This window comes from Conger conger, chromosome 10, assembly GCF_963514075.1.
Source record: "Conger conger chromosome 10, fConCon1.1, whole genome shotgun sequence".
NCBI classification, from domain to species: domain Eukaryota; kingdom Metazoa; phylum Chordata; class Actinopteri; order Anguilliformes; family Congridae; genus Conger; species Conger conger.
In genome coordinates, this window is record NC_083769.1 from 37,686,545 (window position 1) to 37,711,407 (window position 24,863).

The following is a 24,863-nucleotide window of genomic DNA, read 5'->3' on the forward strand; positions in this document are numbered from 1 at the left end:
CATGAGTGCCTAAACTATCTACATTTCTATTGTAAATAATTTCAAAAAGAACTTTGTAATATTATGTAGCCATAATTGCTTTACAACCCCCATTGTATTAAGTAAATGGTTAAAAATTCGTCATTATGTTTCCATTTTATTTATGCTTCTGTCTTGTATTTAATAATTGAACAATTAAATCATCGACACAAATTTTCATACGCAGCTTTTTAAATTCTGCACCTCTAACACAAAACCGTGTAGCAATTTCACAAATGTCTAGTTAGTCGAGGTAACGATGCCACAAGCCAAAAAAAAAAAAAAGCCCAAAGAAGTCACTTAATGTCCTTTCCAAAGTGACAAGGGGGTTGTTTTGTAGTTGTTCTGCTATTTGTCCACTGTCTGGATGTGCTGGCCTTGATTTAATGGCAAGGACGTAAAAACAGCCATTGGAGTTAACCGAGATGACAAATGCAGCTCCAGAAGAAAAAACGAAGAACATATTCGGTCAGTGCAAAAAGCAGCTTGGTAACGTTCTTAATTAAATTAGATATGCCGTACGTAGCTAAATACTCTTCGGATTTTGCGGCTTTTGATAAGTGTTCGGTTAGTATTATTCCACAGTCAAATAACAGCCAGGGACATTTGAAGAAATACCTAGCAAAGACCACTGGTTTAGTGGTTGCTAGGCAGAATGACGGCCCAGGGAGGGTACTGTCAGTACCGGCAAAGGGAAGTGACGTTGCCTGTCGTCAGGTCTGTGTGTTGATGTTTTGTAGAAGCTGGAAAGCCTGGAGGACGGAAAGAGAGACCGTTTGTTTTTGTTCTCCGAGCGCAGGAGCTCAGAGCGACTTGGAATATTTACTTTCGAATTTTCTCGTAATAGTTTCAAGGATAACAAACGATTTATAAAAGTTAAACAACTAAACAACACAATTAGCTAGCAACATCATTCGCTGAAAAGGAGGAATCGTCACCCCTCTGACCCCCCTCCCTAATAACAGACACAACCATGACGATTCTTCCGAAGAAGAAACCGAGCTCGACAGTCGGAGTGTCGGACCATCCAGACGAAGCAGATCGGAGGAGCGGTTCCGACCCACATCAGCATCCACACGGGGGTCGGGCAGGAACGAGGCCTCGGGCCTCTCCGCCACCCTGGCCGTACCAGGCCGCGCCACCCTCGTCAAGGGAGGACAGACGAAATGAAGCAAGCTCCCGGCCACAACAGGCCTCCCCTCCGCCTGTAGGATCGGGATCGCCTGTCGGTCCAGTGGATGGAAGTGGAAGTGGCGGTGTAGCATGTGTCGCTGGAGGACGTGGGGAACTGTCAGGTGGTGTAGGCTGCGGTGGGGGGATCGGAAGTTGTTGTTCTGGGCCCGGTCTCAGTAAAAGGCGACGGCAGGCGCCTTGCGCCGGTGGAGTGGCCGGTGGAGGGGCAGTCGGTGTAACTGGGGGAGGTGGTGGGGGTCCCAGTCCTGACACCGAGGAAGGGGCCGGTTACAACAGTGAGGACGAGTACGAGAATGCATCTAGACTGCAGTCAATGGACCCAGCAACAGTCGAACAGGTAAAGTATCGCTAACGTTGGCTCGCTATCATGAAAAAAAGCTTATGAAAACGTAGCTAACGCTAGCTGGATAGCAGGCTATCATAACTACCGCTCAGCAAACAAAAAGTTGACACTTGGCTGGCTAGCTAGCTAGCTAGCTATGTAGCAAGCTAGTTAGCCATAGGCAGCTGTCAATGAATTGCTACGAGGGTTAACCATTCTCCTTGGGTTACAGTCATTTACTGAGTCAGGCTAGCAATTTGCAACTTCCTCGTTCGAGCGTTCTCTTCTGGTATAACTTAAGTTAAGGATAGCTGGTAACATAGCTAGCTAACATTACAGTGACGACCATAATATAACCGTCACCTGGCTGTCATAAGGTAGACTGGCTAGCAGGTTATATTTGAAGAAGAAAGCATGTGATGTTCTGATTTCCTGATTGTGCACGGACTAGAGAGTGCCCCTATGACAGTTGGCATAGATGTGTTATTCCCTGACTTGATTGAATTGATTTCATACTGTAGCTGTAAACTGAAAGTTGTATTACACAGCAGATTGGGCTATTCCAGCTTTTACCATCTCGTGGCACTGGACGGTTCCTATTTGTTCTTTGCGCCTGCCTTTAGACAATGTGAACTTTCACGTCATAAACCAGATGGACTGGGTCCGATTCATCGGTTGAATTAATCATTGCTCTCAGAATTTCGAAATTACAAGCAAATGATGTGGCTCGTTCCTACATAAGCAGGGTGACTTCTCGTTTGATGTGATTCAGATGCTATGCGCAGGTTAAGTGTTGCACAATTGATTCAGATACTATGCGCAGATTAAGTGTTGCACAACTGTAGTAGTTTTATTGGGTGTCTTTTGAGCGCCCATTTTGCAAGGAGCTGTAGTTACACACTTTGATGCACCCTTAAAAATGTCTTCATGAAGTCTGCACTGCGATGATGTGTCACAAGGTTTTCAGCAGTCATAATTAAGCCAAACCGTGACCACGTGTCAAATGAATGCACATTTAAGCATTCAGCGCGAAGTGGCAGAATTAACACTGCTGTGCGCTTGTGGGTATATCAGGCAAACGTATTCACGTTCATTTTTTAAAAGGAGCGTGATCCCTTCCAATCTAAGTGTACTGTAATTTCCTAGGTTGATCTCTTTCTTCACTCTCCTTGTCACACCCACATTGCTCAGATCCCTGCTTGCTCTCCTGTAATCTGCACATCCTCCAGCTGCTAGCGCCTATCACCATAACTGCCCCCCTCTGCTCCCTTCTGGGTTATTGCAGAATTTTATAATTTGCCACTTTTCACGTTTTAATATTCTTCAGTCTGCCCACCACCCTCAGATATGCAGATATGTACCAAACCCAGGTTTTTTTTTTTTTTGTTAATTGCACCAAAAGCAGATGGAACATAATAGGTGCATAAGCTGAACTGTTTGGCTTCTGTAGGCTCCTGTAATGGAAGCAGGCCTATGCAGTGGCCCTTAGGCTCACTCCACAGAGCACTCTCAGTCAGAAGTTACCCCTGGACTGCAGGCCAACACCCAGGTCTTGCAATGTTCAGCATCTATTTTAATTTGCCACATCCTGAACTCTGTCAGCAGGCAAACTGACGTGTGTGAGACTGCCTGCATGTCCGAGCGAACCAGAAGAGTGACAGGCACTTGTGCACTGGCATCTGCAAGATATTTTAAAGTCCTTGCAAAGTGTTTTTTTCTTTTAATGTAACGACCATAAGAATTATCTTGAGAATTATCTTAAGAATTAAGCTTATAGCATTGTCTTCAGGTGCACGTAGTGTAGAGTTTGTGAAGACTGGCACACTTATTTTGTGTTAATTAAGTGAATTAATCATGCTGAGTTCAATTATCCCATGCCCTGATATAGGAGTGAAATTATTTTGGGGTGGAAGTACTTTAGCTTTGTATTTATTATTCCCCGTCATCTTGACATGGCACATATTGTAGCCTACAGGATGTTGAGAATTTAGTTCACATTCTGTAGGCATAATAACACCGGCAATGTGTAACAATTCTTGTTTCATAATGAAGTGTAATGTTTTGTTTTTAACTGTAGGAGGAATTTATGCTGAATTTCTCTTTAATGCACCACCAAAATTAACATGTCCATGACAGACAGACAAGTGCTGTGCTAAATGTGTAGACTCAGATTTGATTTCACTTTGAGAAGGGAACACTAGCAGACACTCTGAAGCTTGTGTGAGTAGCCATTCATCTTTTTTCCTCTCAGTAAGAAGTCACTAGGACAGCAAGATTGGAGTTGTTCTGCAGAGATGTTCTGCGTTCTGTAGCTGCTCTCAAAAAGTGTCCTTAATACAGAACACCAGCCGGAGAATGTAATTTCTCAGTGAGATGCAATTGTTTTTCGTAGCTACTTCTTTTTTTATACTTTCTATTCTTCTGCCATGTTTGGGGCTGCCATTTGTATTTCTAGTGTCTCCATTAATACACACTCTGTACTGTAACTGTTCCTGTTTCCACACTGCAAGCCACACACAGTACTCCAGAGAGAGAGAGAGAGAGAGCTTGGAGTGGAGGAGTGTTGGGTAAACCACTATGGTTGAGGGACAGGTATGACATCATAACCCAAGGACCCCTTTCGTAACAGAGCCAATTAGGAGCCCCTTGCAAAAAATAAATTCCCTTCATGAAGTTCAGGTTCAAATGTTGTTGGTGATAAAGGACTGCTGGCTCGATGTAGCACAAAGTGCCAGTCCGACCAGCCCAGAGCTCAATCAATCAATCAATTAATCAAACTTTAGTTATATAGTACAATTCATGCATAAGATGTATTTCAAAGTGCTTATCTTAAAATCAAGTTAAAATGTGAGACATAAAACAAAGTTTGCATGCATGCATACCATTACAGGTCTGCTGTCAACAGTAGCAGATTATTTCTGTAGGTTATAACGAGATAGAATAGATAGCCGCAACAATATAAGATGAACACAAAGTAGATAATCATCTTATTTATTTGAAATATTTTGTTTAAGTAACAGCAACTGAACTAGAAGCCAAGCTAAAAAGGTGTGGTTTGAGTTCTCTTAAAAATGTCTGTGCACTCATCTGTCCTCAGGGCCTCTGGTAGGCTGAAAGGCTGGGGTCATAGTGGCTGAAAATAGCCAGTAGCTCCTACTGCACACCCATTTTGAGAGCGCTGAATTGATGTGCCTTATCTGAGATATGGTAATGTATTACGTACGCAATGTCCTACAACACTATTTCACCCTTCATAAAGATGAACTGAGAAGGCTGGATAACAGTTAATTAAATTTGTTGAATGCTCTGAAAAGTTATATTCTTCTCTTCTGTTAGGGTTGCTCCGAGAAAATGAGTTTGGTTTGAATCATTTGTTTTTATTTTCAGAAAGATCACATCCACAAAAAGTCCTTTCAGTGTCTGTGGGGCGTGACCGACAGTACATGCACAGCGTTGTTTAGCGGTGGGCCGTGTTGAGAATGTATTCCGGCCCTTGTGGTTGACACGCCGCAGTGACAGCTAGCTACAGTCACGTCCCGCACTTCGCCCTTCATCTTCCTCGTTTTTTCCCACATTGGCCTCCGTCTGTGTTCCTGACTCAAGAAAGGGTCTCTTCTGTCCTCATTTCATTTCTGATGGGAAAAGTGGCATGCAATGCCTGTTCTGCAAAGCGTCAAATATGCTTCTTTGGCGTGTTCTGTGGCCTGGTTGGTTCGTGTAACAGAGGGCGGTGTTGTACAGTATTTGTGTCTTTGAAGGCCTTTAAGTTGGCCCTGGTGATCTGCTCAGAATTGTATCTGACCCAGGAGGCGTAATTCTGAGGCTGATGGAGTGCCCTGTACTCAAATCTTCTGAGCTCAGTCTCTCTGAATGCCATGCTGCATGGGCTATTATGAAGCGGTGTCCTCTGCATGAACCCACTGATTCGTGGGCTATTATGAAGCAGTGTCTTCTACATGAACCCACTGCTTCATGGGCTATTATGAAGCAGTGTCTTCTGCATGAACCCACTGCTTCATGGGCTATTATGAAGCAGTGTCTTCTGCATGAACCCACTGCTTCATGGGCTATTATGAAGCAGTGTCTTCTGCATGAGCCCTGTTAGATAAATAGAGTGTCCCAGTTATGGATTCCAGTGTCAACTCTGTAATAAGGTGCATTACACAGACAGGACAGTAAATGTACAGTAAATGTATAATGAACTGACACCAATCACAACTGTGTACACGTTTTATCTAGTCTGTACACAGTTGTCTACAGCTGTATTTTGTAAATAGCTTAAAATTACCTTATTGATTATATGGAAACTAAAGGAATCAGAACGTTTGCATTTAATTTTATTTTATTTATAGGACATTCCATGTGAATTGGGATACATAATTCACTTATTATTTACTTAATTCCGGGAATTTTCTCATGAAGAAACTGAGATTTGGGATATGAAAACCTTTTGCGAAAGTGCCCATTTTGGATCAGTTTTGGTCCTATAGGTATGTTAGTTCCATTGAGAGCCTGTATGTAAACTGCATGCCGTTTCAACAACACTGTTTTCTTAGCATGTTCTAAATCACCAGGATAGTAACAATGCTGTATATTTTTTTTAAACTCCAGAGCTTATGGTCCGTTTTTCCTTTCTTAGCCAAGTCCACTGTATGTGGGGTGGTGTCATATAATGCAAACAAAATGGGAGGGATGTATTTTGAAGTCTATTTCTTAATGAATCCAAATTTTTTGTTACATTTAACATCTGTTATATCCATGACATTTAGCCGGTGTAGCCACGATAGGGCCCTTAACCCCACAGTGCTCCCCGGGCACTGCACTGTGGCTGCCCACTGCTAGGATGGGTCCAATGGAGAGGACTAATTACCCCACGGGGTTCAATTATGGACATCTTCTTCATCTTCATAGGCAGTCACCTAGTGTACCAATCGTAGGGCGGGTGCAAAAATGGCTATGCCCTTTTCCCTCACCTGACTCACCACCTCCCCGCTCCCCAAAACAGGCTGTTGCTAGAAGTACTAGAGATCACGCCTAACTTTTGAGTTTGGCAACATGTGCAAAGCTAGCTATTTGTCTGTTCCTGAACATCAGCCTACCTTCAGGCTTGGCACCAGACTGACCCCTGAGCACGCAGATATGCTCATTTTCCAGTATTAACAAAAGCGTAGGTATAAAGTTGATGGCATATTGGCCAGGCTGTGCTGATCATGTCATGGCTGTATGTAGCAGCCTTCAGGAACAGCGGTCTTGTTACAGGTCTCACGGCTTGTACTACTGAATAGATCAAAGTGTTCTATTTATTATAAGTTTTTATTATGTATTATATATTATTAATTACATTAAGTTAAGCATTAATAGAATTTAAAAAGGGGCGACATTGGCTCTGGCAGTAAGAGCAGTCGTCTGGCAGTCGGAGGGTTGCCAGTTCTATCCCGCCCTGGGTTTGTCGAAGTGCCCCTGAGCAAGACATCTAACCCCCAAATGCTCCTGATGAGCTGGTTGGTGCCTTGCATGTCAGCTAATCGCAGAGTGTGTGTATGAATGGGTGAATGAGAAGCATCAATTGTACAGCGCTTTGGGTAAAGGTGCTATATAAATGCAGACCATTTACCATTTAATAAGCAGCATTAAGAAGCAATATCTTTTGTCATTGCAGTGGCAGTTTAGCGAGCCTGTAATAAAAATGTCAGTGGTCCCTCCTCTCCTGCACAGGTTTATCAGTCCATCAATCCATTTTGTATCTTTGTTTCTTGCCATTGTGGCCTTATAACGCAAATCCTGTTTTAATGAATGTTTGATTGTGTCTTAATAAGACCTCTGATATATACAAGTCATTAATTGGTAGACCTATTCTGTTTTTATAAGCCATATAATAAATAGCGATCAGTTAATTGTTATTAATCGATAAATGGGTGCCGACTCTCGATTAAAACAATTGAATGAAAGTTACATCCCTAGTTACCGCAAATGTGGCCATAAGTCCCCAAAACGGGCACTTGGGTTGTCCGTTTCTCAAAACGTATTTGTGACTCAAATTTCAAACAATCAGTATCCTTCCTCAATAGGGACTTTCTTTGTTGACAATATCAAGAGAATCGGACGCTTCAAGGGAATTTTTTTTGTCCAAATTCATGCGGAATATCATACAATCCGTTATCATCTTGGTAATTGTATTGTATGCGATTGACTTGCGCACGGTTTTATATGAAATGTAAGTGTGTATAATGGTGTTCTGTCTAAATGAAGGCTGTTGTTGCAGTGAGGAAGGTCTCTGTTCCAGGGCTGAATAACCGAGTAACCTGAGCCCCTGAGCTCTCCCAGCGCAGAGTTCCCGCAGTTCCTTCTCAAGCGCCATTTTCTTTTCCCGCAGCAGGAACACTGGTTCGAGAAGGCCCTGGGGGAGAAGAAAGGCTTTGTGATTAAGAAGATGAAAGAAGACGGAGCGTGCCTCTTCAGAGCAGTCGGTAGGTGAACTCCGCTTTCGGGGGTCAGGACTGTCACAGGGAGCGTGATTCACGCTCTGCCCTTCACACCGCTGTTAACCGCAGCGCCCTCTGCTGGCCGCCCGCAGTCAGTGCTTTACGCAGTGACCCAGGGCCGGGCTGATTTTAAGCCGATTGTACCCTGTCTGTACCGGTTACCCATGTTATCTAGGAAACGCCGTGTTCCTTTCGACCACGTCCCGGCAGCATCTTAGCCTGTTGCGCCACCGCGGCTCTTAAGCCAACTTTTACTCTTTTTTTTTTTTTTTTTTTTAAGATATTTTTTAGGCCTTTTTCAGCTTTATTGGACAGTATATAGTATAGAGAGACAGGAAGAATGGGAGCGAGAGAGAGGGGAAGACATGCGACAAATGTCGGACGGTCAGATTCGAACCACTGACGTCGCGGCTCGCAATGAGCATGCGGTCAGTGCTCTACAGGCTGCGCCACCGAGACACCCCAAGCCAACTTTTACTCTTAATTATTTAATTAGCTCAGACATATCTTGATCCGACGTGTATAAACACCAGCTACAGCTGCAGACGGCGAGTGTATTTTAAGGTGCTCCACTACTGGAAACTACACAGGAATGTACCAGTGTAGTTTACAGAGCTGTCAGGAAGCTAAAACTAAGGTAATTGGTTGAGCCTAAATTTGGACACAGGCCTCCAGGACTGGAGTTGTGCACTTCTGCTCTACTGGAATGCCCCGAAGGAAATCCCCATGTTGAGGGGATATTTAAGCTGTGTGTATACAAGGGATGACCTTCTTACCTGGTTCAGCATCCTGCCTTAGCATCCTGCCTTCACTCGGATGATATGTACATGTGATATTTTTAACTTGCTTAAATAGACCTGCTTTACGGATAGATGTTCTGCATATCAGCTGCAATATCTGCCTCTACTTTATTAGCTTTAAGCACGGCCCAGAATTCAAATGGAATCAAAAGTAATTTTTAAAGGAAACTTTCAAAAGTAATTTAATAGAAAACCAAAGTCTTGATTATGATCTAAACACACTTGAATCTTTACAGTTCGATCTGAACGTATACGTATATTTCCCCTTTGTTCGTAACTCAGTCAGCCGGTAAAGTCGGCGTATTCGCACTAGATGGCGCTGTTACCCACGGCTGCCGCTTAGCATCGCGGCTCCTCTGCGCTCTGAATCCAGCGCAGCGCTCTGCCCCTGCCCAAACCCCGAGGAGGTTCATGTTCTCTGAAGTGCCCTGGTTTGGAGAATGCATTCAGGGAACAATGGTTGCGCTGGCTCCCCCCCCTGGCCCGCTGTCCCAGCGCAGGGGCCGTGTGAGAACGGCGTCTCGTTTCAGGCGCTCGGTGTACCCTCCTGCCCTCCGGGGGCCGGAGCGCCATTCACAGCGCCCCACATTCATCAATTCCCAGCAGGAACATTCCCAGCACTTAGGGTGTGAAATCGATCCCGGCCCGAACAATCAGCCGCGGGAACGGACCTGCGTAAGCGCTGGACTGGAAAGCAGGCCTCGCCCTGATCCTCCGTACGCAGGTGTGAGGGTCACCTGCCTGCTCCCTCCTCCTGCCGCAGCTCCAGTGCCTTCCTGCCTGGGCCGTATTGAATGTCATTAATGTCCCGCACAGAGGTCATACTGTAAATGGCCCTCCGTTGCCTTTCTGTCACCTGTTTTCAGGTATTATCTGTGCGCTTTATGTTAGTTTTGTTTTATGATATTAGTGTCACGCCTCCCCAACGTGATTATCATGGGCTTTAGTGATTTTATTGTTTTATGTGGATGCAAATGGTTATATTGATGGAACATTCTCGTCGAATAATCCAAAATGATGTTGTGATGTTCTGATGTACAGATAATGCGTGGGGGACGGGTGTGTGGGAGTGTCATTGATTTATACTTCTATTTTTTTTTTTTATACTTCTCTCCATTTGCTCCTATATTATCTGTACCCTCTACATCTGCACTCTGTATGGGAGTGAAGTTCACAAATAATGTCATCTTGAATGTACAGATGTACATTTTACATTTTTCTATTTTACTACTTCAGGCTTTGGTAGGCCTTGTAGTTTTGTGTGTTTAAGAGAAATACAGACAAAATATTGAGGAAAGCTGTGCTTATCTTTTTTTTTAAAATATATATAAAAAAGTGGTTATTGTGAAATACAGTCCTTTTCCAAGGCTTCCATTCCCAGAACCACATATGTTCAGACGTGTGAAATGTGAAGAGGAATGAAAGTGGAGACAGTAGAAAGCGGCATTTTCTGTGCAGAATGCCCATGAGAGCGTGTGCTCTCAGCCTAGGAGAGCTGTGCTCTGACCGAGGTAAAACACCCATTTCTTTTGGACTGAAATACTTTTTTGTGATTGATCTTGTCTGGTGCACTTGAGCCAAGCAAGAGGACCAGAAGGCAAGGTTTGCACTATTTGTATTTCATTGGTTCCAATACACCAGACAAGCTCAGTAAAACAAAGAAAAGTATTTTAATTCCAAAACAATTATGCAGTTTTGCTGCACCTGTGGGGCTGTGTGTTTGTGCTGCTCCTGTTGTGCTGCGTTTGTGCTGCTCCTGTTGTGCTGTGTGTTTGTGCTGCTGCTGTTGTGCTGTGTTTGTACTGCTCCTGTTGTGCTGTGTGTTTGTGCTGCTCCTGTCGTGTTGTGTGTTTGTGCTGCTCCTGTTGTGCTGTGTTTCTGCTGCTCCTGTTGTGCTGTGTTTGTGCTGCTCCTGTCGTGTTGTGTTTGTGCTGCTCCTGTCGTGTTGTGTGTTTGTGCTGCTCCTGCTGTGCTGTGTCTGTGTTTGTGCTGCTCCTGCTGTGCTGTGTCTGTGTTTGTGCTGCTCCTGTTGTGCTGTGTCTGTGTTTGTGCTGCTCCTGTTGTGCTGTGTCTGTGTTTGTGCTGCTCCTGTTGTGCTGTGTCTGTGTTTGTGCTGCTCCTGTTGTGCTGTGTCTGTGTTTGTGCTGCTCCTGTTGTGCTGTGTCTGTGTTTGTGCTGCTCCAGGGCTGTAGCTGCAGTGACCGTCCCCGCATTGTGAATGCTCAATACAAAGGAGGCACAAGGAGTTTCCCCATACACGGTCATGTTTCAATTCCCTGGGGGAGCCGTCTCACTCCTCACAACACTATCAAAACACACACACACACACACACACACACACTTAAGCTACAAACAAACACTCTCCCATTGCTCTCAAAACAGCTCAGAGTACAAACAAACCATTGGAGACAGACTGTATGAATGAAAAGCTGGAGGTGATTTTAAAATAGCCATTTCATCCTGTATTTGCATTCTGTTTCGGAGACTTGGAATGGTTTGCATAGGGATTATGTAATTTTGCATCTGCCTATTGCCAGCCATTCACGATTACGCTGAAGTTAAAGCCCTCTCTTTTGAATCCCTGTATGTCTGCTTTCAGAATACAGTAGCTTGTATTCCAAGTTGGCTTGTATCAAAATCATAATTTCACAGTGGAATTTGAGTGTAAATCCGGTATATACTAGTATTAAATGAGCTAGAGCTAAGTTTTTGTCAGTCACTTTGCCTAAAAGCTGAGATGGCTTGATTATGTATTTCATAGAGCTGATCATTTTATTTTGTCACTCTTTAATATATTGATAGCGTATTATAAAAATAGGCTGTTCAGTACTAATATGAAAGTGCTGATCTTGTATTGGTATCTGTGCTGGAATGAGTGGTGTTTATGACAGCTAGTTTGGCTTGGTTCATTTGGTCTGAATCTGTACCATGTGTGTGTGAACACTGGGGGCCGTTGTCCTTCTCCACTGACCTGGCGTCAGTGAGTGAACCACCGTTTTGGAGGATAATTGACATCGGGGCGGGTGTGGCATGGAGGGGGACCCTGGGTTGCCTTTGTCACGTTTGTGGAACATGCAGTTTCTCCAGGCTGTTTTTACCCCTGTCCTTTATCTGCGCCCAACCTCATTTCAGCAGGTCAGGCCAGCGTGACTGAGGGCCTCAAAAGACAAAAAACAAATAATCCCCTCCGCTTCCCCTGAGACCGCTCTCATTTTTGGTAAATATGGTGGTCATTTTTTCAGAGAAAATGTCATTCGGGTCATCAATGCGAAGCGTAAACTGAGTAATGCGGGTGGTGCAGGGTGGGGAGGGGGGGGTGGGTGGTGGGCTGTTAGTTTCCCGTAAGTTTCCCCACAGTGCGCCGAAATGCATTATGGGTAGTTTAGTTTCTGTGACACCAATGTGGTTTTACTGGTTGTCGCCTCTCATTAAGTTTTACTCTTATCGCATAGTGGTGGCCCTTTCTTCCTTTTGGGGACCTGCATTTCCTTTGCATTTCCACTGAAAATGAACCAGTGTAGCTGCAGTGTCTCTTAAAACGCACTGCATACATGTACATGTATGCACGCATGTATGACTATATAACTGCTCTTCTTGTTCAGTGTGATCTTGCATACTGTATAACTTGTCTTGTTGTTCAGTGACATCTGAATTAATCAGGACAGGATTTGTTTATAAAAATTGATGAGTGCTAACTGGTAAAATAATTTAGGAGCACGTCTACTAATTAGGATGCAGTAGTGTGCTCCTAAATTTTGTTCAGTTTGGGAGCGTATGTGCTCCTTGTAAAAGAATGGCAGTGAATAGCCCTGTTAATGGTGAGGTAATGGTGATGCGGTGTGCCAGAGAGGTAGTATGGCAGTACAGTCTGCCTCGCTGGCTGATGTACTGTATGTGCGTTATTAGTGTGTTACTCAGTGATTTCCAGGCAGTGGGGAGATGCGTCTCCTCTCCCATTCAGGTTCTCTCCTCCAGGTCGCTCTCATTTACATTGGGCCCATTCCTACCACAGGGTCACAGCTGGGGCATATGGAAATTGCCGGATGTAGACCCAGGTCTGTTCGTAGGCATCAGCGGCATAGGTGATTGCCTCGGGGCCCGGTCTGTCTGGAGGGCCTCCCCGGTGCATAATCGTAGCCTCCATGTCACCACCAGCCCATCACCACAATCACAACCCCCCTGTGTCTGTGTAGGATATAGCCTAACTCAAAACGGGGCCTCCAAGGAAGATTCTGCCAACAGCCTCCAGTAGTTCAGAGCTGGCCCTGCGTAGACCCGTATGAGCAGAACGCGGTGAACGACAAGCGAAGCCCGATTTCAGTGACCGCCTGAGGCCATGTACGTGGACCTTTGAACGTATTTAAAGAAATTAAAATGCGCACAGATCCCCACGTACACAAACAAATGTCAGGCGACGTGTTTTTTTTACAACTAGCCGTTGCGGAGGGCCGGCGAATCCGCTCCGCGCAGAAGAGCGTGCGTCTGTTGGTAGTACGAGGCAGGAGGTGTCGGGTGACAGCGGAGCCGCTCCGTCGCCGTGGAAACAGCGGCCCGGCGTTCTGGGCTTGAGTCCGTGCCATGCCGGCAGCCACGGCGATGCTGTGTAAACAAGCGCAGGTGTGGGAGCGGAATGCCCTGACCCAGGTACAGTACGTCCGCCACAGAAAGTCCCCCCAACCTCTCTACAACACAAACCTGTGCTGTTTACTCGCCCTAGGCACTCTATGGCGTCTCTATGGAGAAGACGCTCGTCTCCTCATTGGCTCAGAATTACGCTGCTCACTGTGACCTGTGTGTAAATGAGCCACAACAAACATTGTGTTTTGCAAACATACAGTAGTCTGTCCTGCACAGCGGAGAAAGTCCCGTGGAAATGGCCTTTATAGAGTTTCTCAGTCCTGGGGAACCTCAGTCTATACTGGTGTATTGCTAATTTAACAACTCATTAAGCTTAGGCATTGAGACAGTCATGCTATATTTTTAAGTAAGTTGTAAAAATACGCCACTGACTACGTATTTTTTGTAGCACATATAACTCAGGAAATTCCGTGCTCATACCCAGGATGTGGGTTGAGGGATTCTTGAGGGAGTCGAGTGGCTGTAGGAGTGTGTAGAGACCACTGAGGTACTAAGCATAGAGGACTGAGTATGTAGAGCACTGAGGTACTAAGCATAGAGGACTGAGTATGTAGAGTACTGTGGTACTAAGCATAGAGGACTGAGTGTGTAGAGTACTGAGGTACTAAGCATAGAGGACTGAGTGTGTAGAGACCACTGAGGTACTAAGCATAGAGGACTGAGTGTGTAGAGTACTGAGGTACTAAGCATAGAGGACTGAGTGTGTAGAGACCACTGAGGTACTAAGCATAGAGGACTGAGTGTGTAGAGTACTGAGGTACTAAGCATAGAGGACTGAGTGTGTAGAGACCACTGAGGTACTAAGCATAGAGGACTGAGTGTGTAGAGTACTGAGGTACTAAACATAGAGGACTGAGTGTGTAGAGACCACTGAGGTACTAAGCATAGAGGACTGAGTGTGTAGAGTACTGAGGTACTAAACATAGAGGACTGAGTGCGTAGAGACCACTGAGGTACTAAGCATAGAGGACTGAGTGTGTTGGGTAATGAGAGCGTAGAGAGTAAAGTTGCTGAGGTACTGAGTGGGTATAGTACTGAGGTACTAAGGTGCTGAGTGTGGCGAGTACTGTTACTGAGTAGAGAGTGATGTTACTCAGGTACTGAGTGTGTAGAGAGTGATGTTACTCAGGTACTGAGTGTCTAGAGTACTGAGGTACTAAGTGTGTAGAGAGTGATGTTACTGAGGTACTGAGTGTGTAGAGAGTGATGTTACTGAGGTACTGAGTGTAGAGTACTGAGGTACTGAGTGTGTAGATAGTGATGTTACTCAGGTACTGAGTGTGTAGAGAGTAATATTACTGAGGTACTGAGTGTGTAGAGAGTGATATTACTCAGGTACTGAGAGTGTAGAGAGTAATGTTACTGAGGTACTCTGTGTGGCCTCTGGATCTGCTGGTCTTGGTCTAACTCCAGGAAAAGTTGTATCTGTGAGCTTCTTCTTGCTTGTGGTCCCTACATTTGCTTACATTCCTATTGCACTGGCACTCTCCAATGAAAAGGGCAGCGCTGTTATATTAATCAGAAATAAATATTCGGAAACGTTACACTGTTCACATTCATACTGGGCTGTTTTGGAGACAGTTGCTTGGGGGTTTTAGTGAAAGTATGCTTCCTGGATGGTAATACAGGGTTGATCTAAACCATTCTGTCAGTCCTGTTTGTTCTCCACCTATCAAGTAGGTACAGGTTATTCACGTAGGCTGCGTATAACCCACGTGCCAAAAATTCACATGGGAGTTTATCTTGTAATTAGCTTCCCGACAACTAGCATTGTTATACAGTCACAAGGTTTGGTGTATTTCAGTACGTGGGCTTCTGACCAAACATATGTCTGTTCGAAGCAGTGGAGATTGATGGATTGATAGATAAGTGTCTAATTTGATGAGTAGTTCTTTCGACGTGAATGAAAAGGAATTTTTTTTTTTAAACAACCTTCAGTTATCATCCAAACCTTCTGTAACTTCCTCAAACACTACACACACAATACAGTAATATCCCTCACAGTTTTAAACATCTCCGGTTGATGTGATGTGAATTGCAGTATTCTGGCACTAGCTGAACCATTAACCATTGCTGCAACATGATGCCTTAACCTTTCTGACATCAGTCTTTTGCGCTCTTTGAAATAGCCAATTATCCTCATGAAGAAAGGCATTCATGAAGTGTTTATATGTACCTTCTTGCCCTGGAGTACTGTATAGCACAAAAAAAAAACGTTTCAGAAAACAATACATAGCACAAATCATTAAACAAGCCCTGTAGCGAGCTAAAGAGAGGTTTCAACCTATGGCAGAAAAAGGAAGCAATAAAAAGCAGTTTAGTTCACTAGAAAAAATAATGTATTATATAAGTTGATGTGGATTGGTGGATGGATGGATCAATAATTTGATATTGCATTGTACATGGCTTCATAGAGCAGTTAGCCTCATTTTGAAGCTTCTCTCATCTGTTGTTGATGTAACTACATACTGCGTATGAGTGTGCGGAGAGAACTGTGTGGACCGTAAGTATTTGTCACATTGTTGTCATTAGTAAGGAAATGGCTCCAGGCAAACAGAAACATCCTTGTTCAATAAAGGAATGTGCAAATGTACAATACAGCATATCAAATTTAATATTTCCCCTGGAATGTGTTTTTATCTGTGTCAAAAATGAAATCCCCCAAGGCTGTTTGTGTCCCAAAACATATTTGGTATCACCCAAAATACGTCATATGATATCAAATGTTTTATTAAATTCTATGAAGTATCCCCAAGAGATATGGTATAAAATTCAGTGAAACGGGAATCAACAGGAGTATTAAATTGAAGGTAGTTCTGGGAATTGAAGGTCCAGCGCCGAGTCATAGTGAGAATGTTTACAAAACTGAAGTGAACAGATGCACTTCCTTATGAGTTGCATTAATGGGAAGGAGAAGTAGAGAAGCTCAAGGTGTGGCTGACATTTACACATCTCCACTACCTGAATTCCCATGGCCAGAATGCAAGAATGTGGACTTTCCACTCCAAAAATTGCCCCATGGCTTTGCAGGCAGGAATGACTGGCTCCAGCTTTGTAGCATCATTCCAGTTTCGCTTGTATGAATCTGCAGAATCCACACAACACGTAAGGCCCGTTCCAGCCCCGCCCCCTGCCTGTCATTTGCCGGTGTGTCAGGCCTATAGCATTTGCTCGCTGATGTGGGAAGGGGGAACCCCAGGGATGTGCCCACCCAACATTCTCTCTGCTGAGTTTCAGTACCTGTTCCTATTTACAACAGGTCCCAGGGGGAGACAAATTAACACCAGCCACAAGCCAAAGGCTGGTAAATTTTTATCTGTGCCTGGCAAGTCTGTCTGCTGTACAGACACTTTGGCAGGTAATCTTCCATCACTTGGAGGTCCTGTTCTAGTCTAGCTAGATACCTAGTTGTCTGGTTGTACTTTGATGGTGAATGTTTGGATGCATCAGCCACAGTGGATAAAAATGTTTCCTGCCCTGAATTAGCAGCGGTCTGAAATCTATGCTGACCGTGAGAAACTGTTGCACTCTTTCAGCAAAGGCTTCAGCTCAGTAGTTTAAAAGTACTTTTTCAATGTATTGATATATTTATATTAAACAGCAGTTAGTACACTCCTAGGATGCTGTGATTACTCCATCCTAGCACAGTGGCATTCAATAACCCTTGTTTATAGATATACGGAAAACCAGTGGGACTACATTTAATTAAAACTAGGCTGTGCTGTTTCTCACACGGGAGTTCTCTCTCACAAGGCTTTTCTAAAGCGAAACAAAGGGTGCTGGCTTATGACGGAACGGTTGTTTTGTTCAGTCGAGAAAATATGTGTTCTCATTTTGCCACGTGCACATTGACTGTCCCTCTGTTGTAAACAATAATGTTTCCTCATGAACAGCTTGGCATGAGGAATTAACATTCGGGTTACAAGTTGGTTCCATTATATATTTTAACTTACTTGGTTTGCTTTTCATAGATTTTTTAATAGATTTTTTAGATACTGCTGTGCAGTTTGGCGGCACGGATGGTGCAGTGGGTAGCACTGCCGCCTCACAGCAAGGAGGTCCTGGGTTAGAATCCCCGTCGGCCGGGGCCTCTCTGTGCGGAGTTTGCATGTTCTCCCCGTGTCTGCGTGGGTTTCCTCCGGGTACTCCGGTTTCCTCCCACAGTCCAAAGACATCAAGGTTAGGCTGATTGGAGAGTCTAAATTGTGTGAGTGAATGGTGTGTGTGCCCTGCGATGGATTGGCGACCTGTCCAGGGTGTATTCCTGCCTTTCGCCCAATGTACGCTGGGATACGCTCCAGCCCCCCCCTGCGACCCTGTTCAGGATAAGCGGGTTAAGATAATGGATGGATGGATGCTGTGCAGTTAAAATACCCATGATGAACAGTGTTTTCTGAGCAGATTGAAAAAAAAGGCAAACGCAACAGCTAGCCTGGCCCACGGCAGCTAGTCTCGACCACGGCAGCTAGCCTGAGCTAGCCTGGCACACAGCACACTGGAGTGCCTGCTCCCGCTCCATCCTCTCCCTGCTGAAGGGTGGAGTACAGCCGGAGACAGAGTGGCGCACAGTGTTTACCTGTGGGTCTGCCCCTCTCCCCTCTTCCCCCCGCGCTTTCATGGAAACGCACTCTTCTGGAAAGTTCCCTCTGAAGGGAATCTCTGTATTACAGCCTTAAAGGAGCCTAATTATTATAATTACAGCTGGTACACACAAACACTCGGCACAGGGAAAAATCTGTGCGCTCGCCACAAAGAGAACGCTGCTTATATGGAGAGAGGGAAGCAGGAGGCAAGTGCGCTCCCACAAACCTCTCTTTTATTCCGGCTCTCTCCCTCCTTCACGTCTTACACAGTAGGAACTAAACATCTATTAAGTGCTCCTCTGCAGAGTGCAGCTTCCCATTACTACACACATGTATTCAGGCTGAGGCTTTAGCGGATTGCTCTCCACAGTGAAATGTAAAGAACACTTTGCTCATTTACTCATTACTGTTCGTAGACTTGAGAAGGGAGAACTCTGGGTGGCAGTCATGTTTTCCACTGCCCGTAAGAGCATGTGTTTGGTAATCTACCCCACTCTGGCTCTGTCTGTGGTGGCAGATATAAACAAAATTGAAAACCGAAACAGATTTTTCTTTTTCGTTGTTATTGTTGGATTTCTGCCAGTGCACTGGGCTGTTGGGCTGAATCATTTCACACCAGATGTGTTCATCATCTTAATTTGACTACTGTTTCATAAAGAAGCGTGTAAGATCAACGGCTGCACAATTATTTTAAAATCTCAACTGTTCATTTTTGCAAATTGTAATACTTTGACATGTTTTTTTGGATAGTTTGGAATATGCATATATCACAACTTAAGAATTATTTCCACCATCTTCTTCAAGGGAGTTTTTTGGAAAGCGTTTCTTGGATAATTAGCATTAAGTGACCTGATGATGTGTGTTGGTCCGGAGCCAGCGTACGTGAGGGAGAGCGAGTACCTCGCTTAATGGAGCTACGCCCCTCCACACCCTCTCCTGTGCCTGGCTCTGCCCGAGGGTGCACATGTGGTCAGAGCAGCTGATCCCCGGGCACACGTGCACCCTCGCAGAGGAGACCCTCCTGCCCCCCGCCCCCCGCCCCCCGCCCCGGGGTCCCTCAGACACCCAGAGCTCCTCGGTCTGAACAGTGAGCTCACCGCATTCTCCGACTGCCGCGGGACCTCAGCCCAAACAAAACCTTTTCTGTGAAGCGTGGAGGCAGAGCGGCCCTGCAGCGTTACTCATGCTTGCGTTTCTGTTTTTGAGAGACGCGCTGTACAGTCAAATGTGGAAAAACAAGGTAACAACAGCCATGGGAAATATGTGCTCATTTGAAACATGCGAATGAAAGGCACCGTTAAGCAATTTTTTGGAAACCGTGTTTGACTTCAAGTAACTGTTCTTGTTCAATTCTACCTGAATCGATGAAACTGTTATGGTGTCTACAGTTGGCTATCAAATACACCATGCCACTATACTGCACATAATTGACGAACACTGCTCTGTATAAGCTCCTAATAATACAGTATGTGCTACTCTGAATTAGTTTTTTACCAGTGAGATTCTTCTGCCCATTCTTGCACAATGATGTTCCTGCAAACAGAACAATTGCAATTCATAGACACAGAACAAAGTTTGAATTCGTGTTGGAGTCTGTGCCGGTCAGTGCATTCCGAGGTAAGCTATCATCGTATTGATCTGCTGTCCCAGAATGCCACAGCACTGTGTCTGAAAAATGGTGACCGTGAACGGACGCAACGACCTTTCACCTGATATGTTTTCACCAAATTACACGCAGAACCCAACAAACTCTTACAGAGGTGTCCACTGCTTGGTCTTGGGCTCTTAGCTTAGGGGGACCTGTAGCGTAGTCATTAAGGTACATAACTGGGACCCAGTTGATCCCCGGTGTAGCTACAATAAGATCCGAGCAGCCATTGAGCCCTTGAGCAAGGCCCTTAACCCTGAATTGCTCCAGGGGAGGATTGTCTCCTGCAACTGTACGTCGCTCTGGAAAAGTGCCATTAATGTAATGTAATGTAATGTAATGTAGCTGAAGTTGTTAGTATTCTATCAGCCAAATGTGTTGCAGTCAAATAGTCTGTAATTCTATAATATCATTTAAATAATCTATAAAGGCAGTTATTTTAGTTCACCACTCTTGTGTCCAGATTTGAAAAACAGCCGAAGGGTTTTGAGATAATGGGGGTATGTTTAACAGTGACCTGCGAGTGACTGATCCAGTTCCCTTTGACCTAGATACCACAGACTGCTCATTTCCTTGTCTTTGGTTCTGGTTGGAGAGGATAGCAGTTTGAGTTGTACAACATCCCCCGATAAACACAGACAGCAGTGTGACGCTCTCATTGAGAAATCCCAACAGTCGCCTCTATCTCATTGTGAAAAGCTGGAGGCTGCTATTAGGAAATGTATCCATGACCTTTTACACAGAGATGGGTAAAAGCAGTGTTTTATTTTTTTATTATTATTATTATAATTTTTTATTTTTTTACATTGTCTTGACATGACGGAACAAATGCGTCCATGTTTCTCTCATTGTAGGTCTAGAATCCAGCGGTGACTTTTATACACTTGTACACTCGTGGTCTTATTATTTCCCTTCCCTTTACACCCTGAAATCCCAGGTCTGGGCTGAAATAATGGAGTGCTGATTGGCCTAAGCTGAGTTGGGAACTTAGCCTTTCACAATCCTGACTACTGGTCTTATTTAACTGGAACATGCTGGCGCTGTTGTAAGTTGGTGTAAGACGTGTGCTGAAATAGACAGGAGGGAGACTGAACTGTCTGGGTTTTAGGGGACCAGGCCAGGTCAGAGGGAATCTGCGGCAAAATGTTAGCCGACTAGTTGCACACTTAATTATCATTTTAGACATAATTATAAAACAATGGTTACGTGAAGGCTTAAAAATGTTAAAATTAATCGTCATCATTTTAACCCTGTACTTGAACTTCTCACAAACTTATGGACACAATTGGTGCACTGTGGTTACACGGAGGCTTAAAAGTCCATTCAAATGAATGTTTCTGTTATTACAGTATACAAAATAACTGGAGCACTGGACAATGAGTTTAACCATATAGTGTGACCATATCTAATTATTTCTTGTTAGTAGTGTAGCTGGGAAGCTGGTAATACGTGCAGTACACCTCAACAGGGGCCTACCGTACAGCTAAGGAGGGTGGTGGGTTGTGAATTGGTTGAGGACAGCAGGTGGCTGTCTGTTGGTAATATCATGTGGTTCTCATTAGAGACGGGATGTGGAGGGCCAGTCATATGTGGGTCACAGAGACTCGGAGACAGGATTGACAGTTATCAGAGCGCTTCCTGCTCTTGCCAGAAGGAGAAGACGGTCGCCCTGGCAACCCCGTGTCGTTCGCTGTCACTTGGCGACCACAAGACGGCCCAGGTCTGCGCGGAGCGGAGGCCTCTCGCAGACGACTTGCCGCTTCGCTGCTGAGGACCTCCTCCGGAGCTGTGATGTCCCGGGGCCTGAAAGCAAAAGTCCTGCCCTGTGTTTCTTCCACCCGTGAACTCAGCCAGCTCATTTCACTGACTAGTTCTAGCTCCTGGATGAAGAATTATGCAAATCCAGGAGATTGGTACCAAATACTGGGGTGGACTTTAACCTTCTGAACCTTTATTTTCCACCTCCGCCCACCAGTAGGAGACGCTAGCTTGTGATACGCCTGACACTTCCAGAGAAGAGATGTTACCTCTCTTATCACTGTCCATCAGGCTCGGGGGCGTACAGCTGTTCTCAGGCATGCTTTTTAAACACCCACAATGCATAATTATAATGTGTGAAGATAAGCAATGATTTTAGTGTCCCTTTCTCTGCTGTCCCAAGTGGGGTACGGTGTCCGAAGGACTGAAGGAGAGAGGGTTGATTGGTGTGTGTGTGTGTGATTTGGGAATGACCTGGCAGGGGTTTAGGCCGGGCCCATAAAGGCCTGGAGAGGAGCTGATATTGGGCCCTGTGAGCGAGCTGCACGGTGGAGCTGCAGTGGGGTTATCAGCCTTTGACAGACCGGCAGGGCGGGGCTTTGGCGCCGTGCCTGCGTCGCTGGACCCGTGTGGCTCCGCCCCTTTTCTTAGAAACCTGATTACTGTTTATCAGTAAATTTGTTTGCTGCCACCTCTCCCTGTCCGTAGATGCAGCCTGCGGTCCGCGCTTTTCCCGGCTTGTGGTTTTCCGCACTTCCTTTTTCTCACGAAAAGCCGCTCTCTGTGGCGGTAAGCTGTTGCCTCAGCAGAGTTGCGCTGATAGTAGCTCGTCCTCTTCCTGTTTTTTTTTCTCTCTAAAGGTCGGTCAGGCTCATTGTCTATTGGTCGTCACTATGTCACAATGCTTTGCCATGGCAACCCACCAGTCGGAGCACGAGCATGTCGATGTTGGCATGAAGGCAGCCATCTGTCATGCATAATGTCATGTGATATGCATTATTATTTATCATAAATGATTCACTCGTCAAGATATGTGGCCTTCAGAGGAATGAAAGGCTAGTGTTGAGTCAAATGAGGAATGATGAGTCAGAGTGATGCGAAACAGTGAGGGGGAATTTCTGACCCGAGAATACCCACCTGCTATCTGCCCCTGTGCAGACGCACCTGGTCACCCTGAAACCGCCCCAGTATCACAGCATGTAAAATATGTGTGTGTAGATTAACTGATACATTATGTGGTGGATCAATTTAGTCTTCCAACTTTAGTCAGCCGTTAAGTAAAATAGTCATTACGTCACATCATTGAGGAGCAAAATGTACAAAGAGTCTATTTTCAGTAAAATTCTCTGCATCCTCACGCTAAAAATAACTGCCGCTCCATCCCTCCTCTTTGTATCCGCGTTCGTGTTTGCACTGAGGTGCGATATGAATGCAGAAACGCAGGCTAGAGGTTTGAGAGAAAGGTTGAGCCCCACCCGTTTACCACATTTATCACACCTAAAACCCGTCTGAAGCATCGTCCCAGGGGAGGGCAGACATTCGGGACAGGGCTTTGGCCACGCTGACACTATATCCGAGGAGCCCACATGTTGATAAAAAGGTTGAAAAACGGAGTCGAAAAATGTAGGAACACGCGATGCGTCCCTAGTTATTGGCCCGTGCCCTTAAATGTGTTTTTCAGTTAGCACACATCAATTTTCAGGAGCAAATGCTTGTAAAATGGGTACACTGAAGAGTGAAGTGGTATCCACATGGCTTGTTTAAACACAACACTTTGGGCATATGCAATGATGACACTGCTACTGTGGCACTATAGGCTACAGTGAAAGAAAGCATTTTATTCATTCTATTTATTTTATAGTATTATGTCATGGCCACGTTTGTGTTTTCATAGTGTTCTTATGTCACAATATAACATAAAGAATGTTCAGAATGCTGGGACAGGGCGTGTTTTTCTCTGTTGGTTTAAATCTTTAAGTCTTTCATTGGCTTACTGGAACCTTTTTTTTTTACCACATTCTTTGATATGTACGTGTCTTTACTTATGCTGTTGTCTTGGATACAAGCCCAGAGGATTAAAATTGTGCAAAAAGTTTGAAGAAATGTGCATTTACAGTGAGTTTATAAGCAAGCAGTGTTGGTGTTCACCTACTCTGAATACATTGCACAGGATTTGCTGGGTCTGTCTAAAATAATGCACTCATACTGGGGCTCAGTGAACTGAACAATAAATACACTTGTTCCCAACATATGTACTGTTAGTAATGTTCCCATTCAAGTGATTCAGTACTGACATAATGTAGTCATGGGGACTATCAATTAACATTCATAGTGGCCCAACAGTAAAGGTTTAAAATAAACAGAATGTGACCTCCATTTTGCTGTTCTTGTTGCATTGCTATCCCTGAGAGCTGGGTGATAGTTCTAAAGAGGAAATTGACAAAGAAATTCTCAGAAGATGCCGCATCATGTGACTTGCTGGAACCAGCAGCAAAGTTTTCGCTCATTTGCATATCAGGTTGAGGAAGGTGGGGGCTGGGGGAGGGGCCAGAATCTTGTTTACATCTGTGGTTACCAGCGGTGACTCAACAGGGGGACTAGAGTAAATGTGCGGGTGTTGCTGGAGCCCGCCAAAAACGGTATTGTGTTTGCACCTACTTTTACAGTTGAAAAAACGTCTATTTCGTGGTCACCATAGCAACTACAGTTCAGTGATGCATGGTACTAAAAGACTCAAAACATAAAGAAGTCACAACATTTTGCGCCCTTTCGTTTTATTTATTTGAGTGAAATAAATGGGAAACATAATGGTTAGAAAGAAAAAAGAAGACTGCCAGACATTATTTTAAATGGAATTGCTCGTTTAACTGTATTGGACAACATATTGTTACAGGAAATCTATAATAACAGGCAGCCTTCAGCAGTGTAAACATTACAGCAGTCAAGCCTCAGGCCAGGCTTCGAAAAGCACATGCAGTAAGCATGTATGGATCCCGTGTGTCTCTCAGGAACACACCTGTTTAAAGCGGTATCAGGTGCCGGCACGTCACTGACCCAAGCACTGACTGAAAACAACAACACAATCTGCATCAAACTGCCCCACAAATACAAATAGGTTAAATAAAAATGTGTTGTGTTCATTTATTTATCATTTCTATATGACACGCAATTGTAAGTTGCATGTAATATACAAGGAGGATCTTTGGCATTGAATGTTTGTGCATCTTTCGTTTTGGGGTTGACCTAAAAAGGGACCTATTTTTCACTTACAGATGAAGAAAGGTTGTTGCAGAAATCGGTATTTATTCAAACGTGAAAAAGCTGAACACGGAAACCGTAATGTCCAGATTCATTTGACACTGTTTTCTTGTATATACTTAAAATGAAGAAAAGTTTTGCATTTGGACAACGGCAGTAGTT

The 24,863-nt window shown here is 44.6% G+C and overlaps 1 protein-coding gene across 3 annotated transcripts in view; it reads left to right on the top strand.

Moving 5' to 3' along the window:
* Positions 1-708: 708 nt before the first annotated feature.
* The window catches only part of otud5a (OTU deubiquitinase 5a), a 34,416-nt gene continuing 10,261 nt past the window's right edge, over positions 709-24,863 (top strand). Inside the window, exons 1-2 of one of the 3 annotated variants that reach the window (XM_061258379.1) lie at positions 709-1,549; positions 7,908-8,001. In XM_061258379.1, coding sequence (XP_061114363.1) covers positions 992-1,549; positions 7,908-8,001 — 652 coding nt within the window. In that variant the 5' untranslated portion in view covers positions 709-991. The remainder of the gene's footprint in view (positions 1,550-7,907; positions 8,002-24,863) is intronic. The other 2 variants (XM_061258381.1, XM_061258380.1) reach the window with 2 other exon arrangements.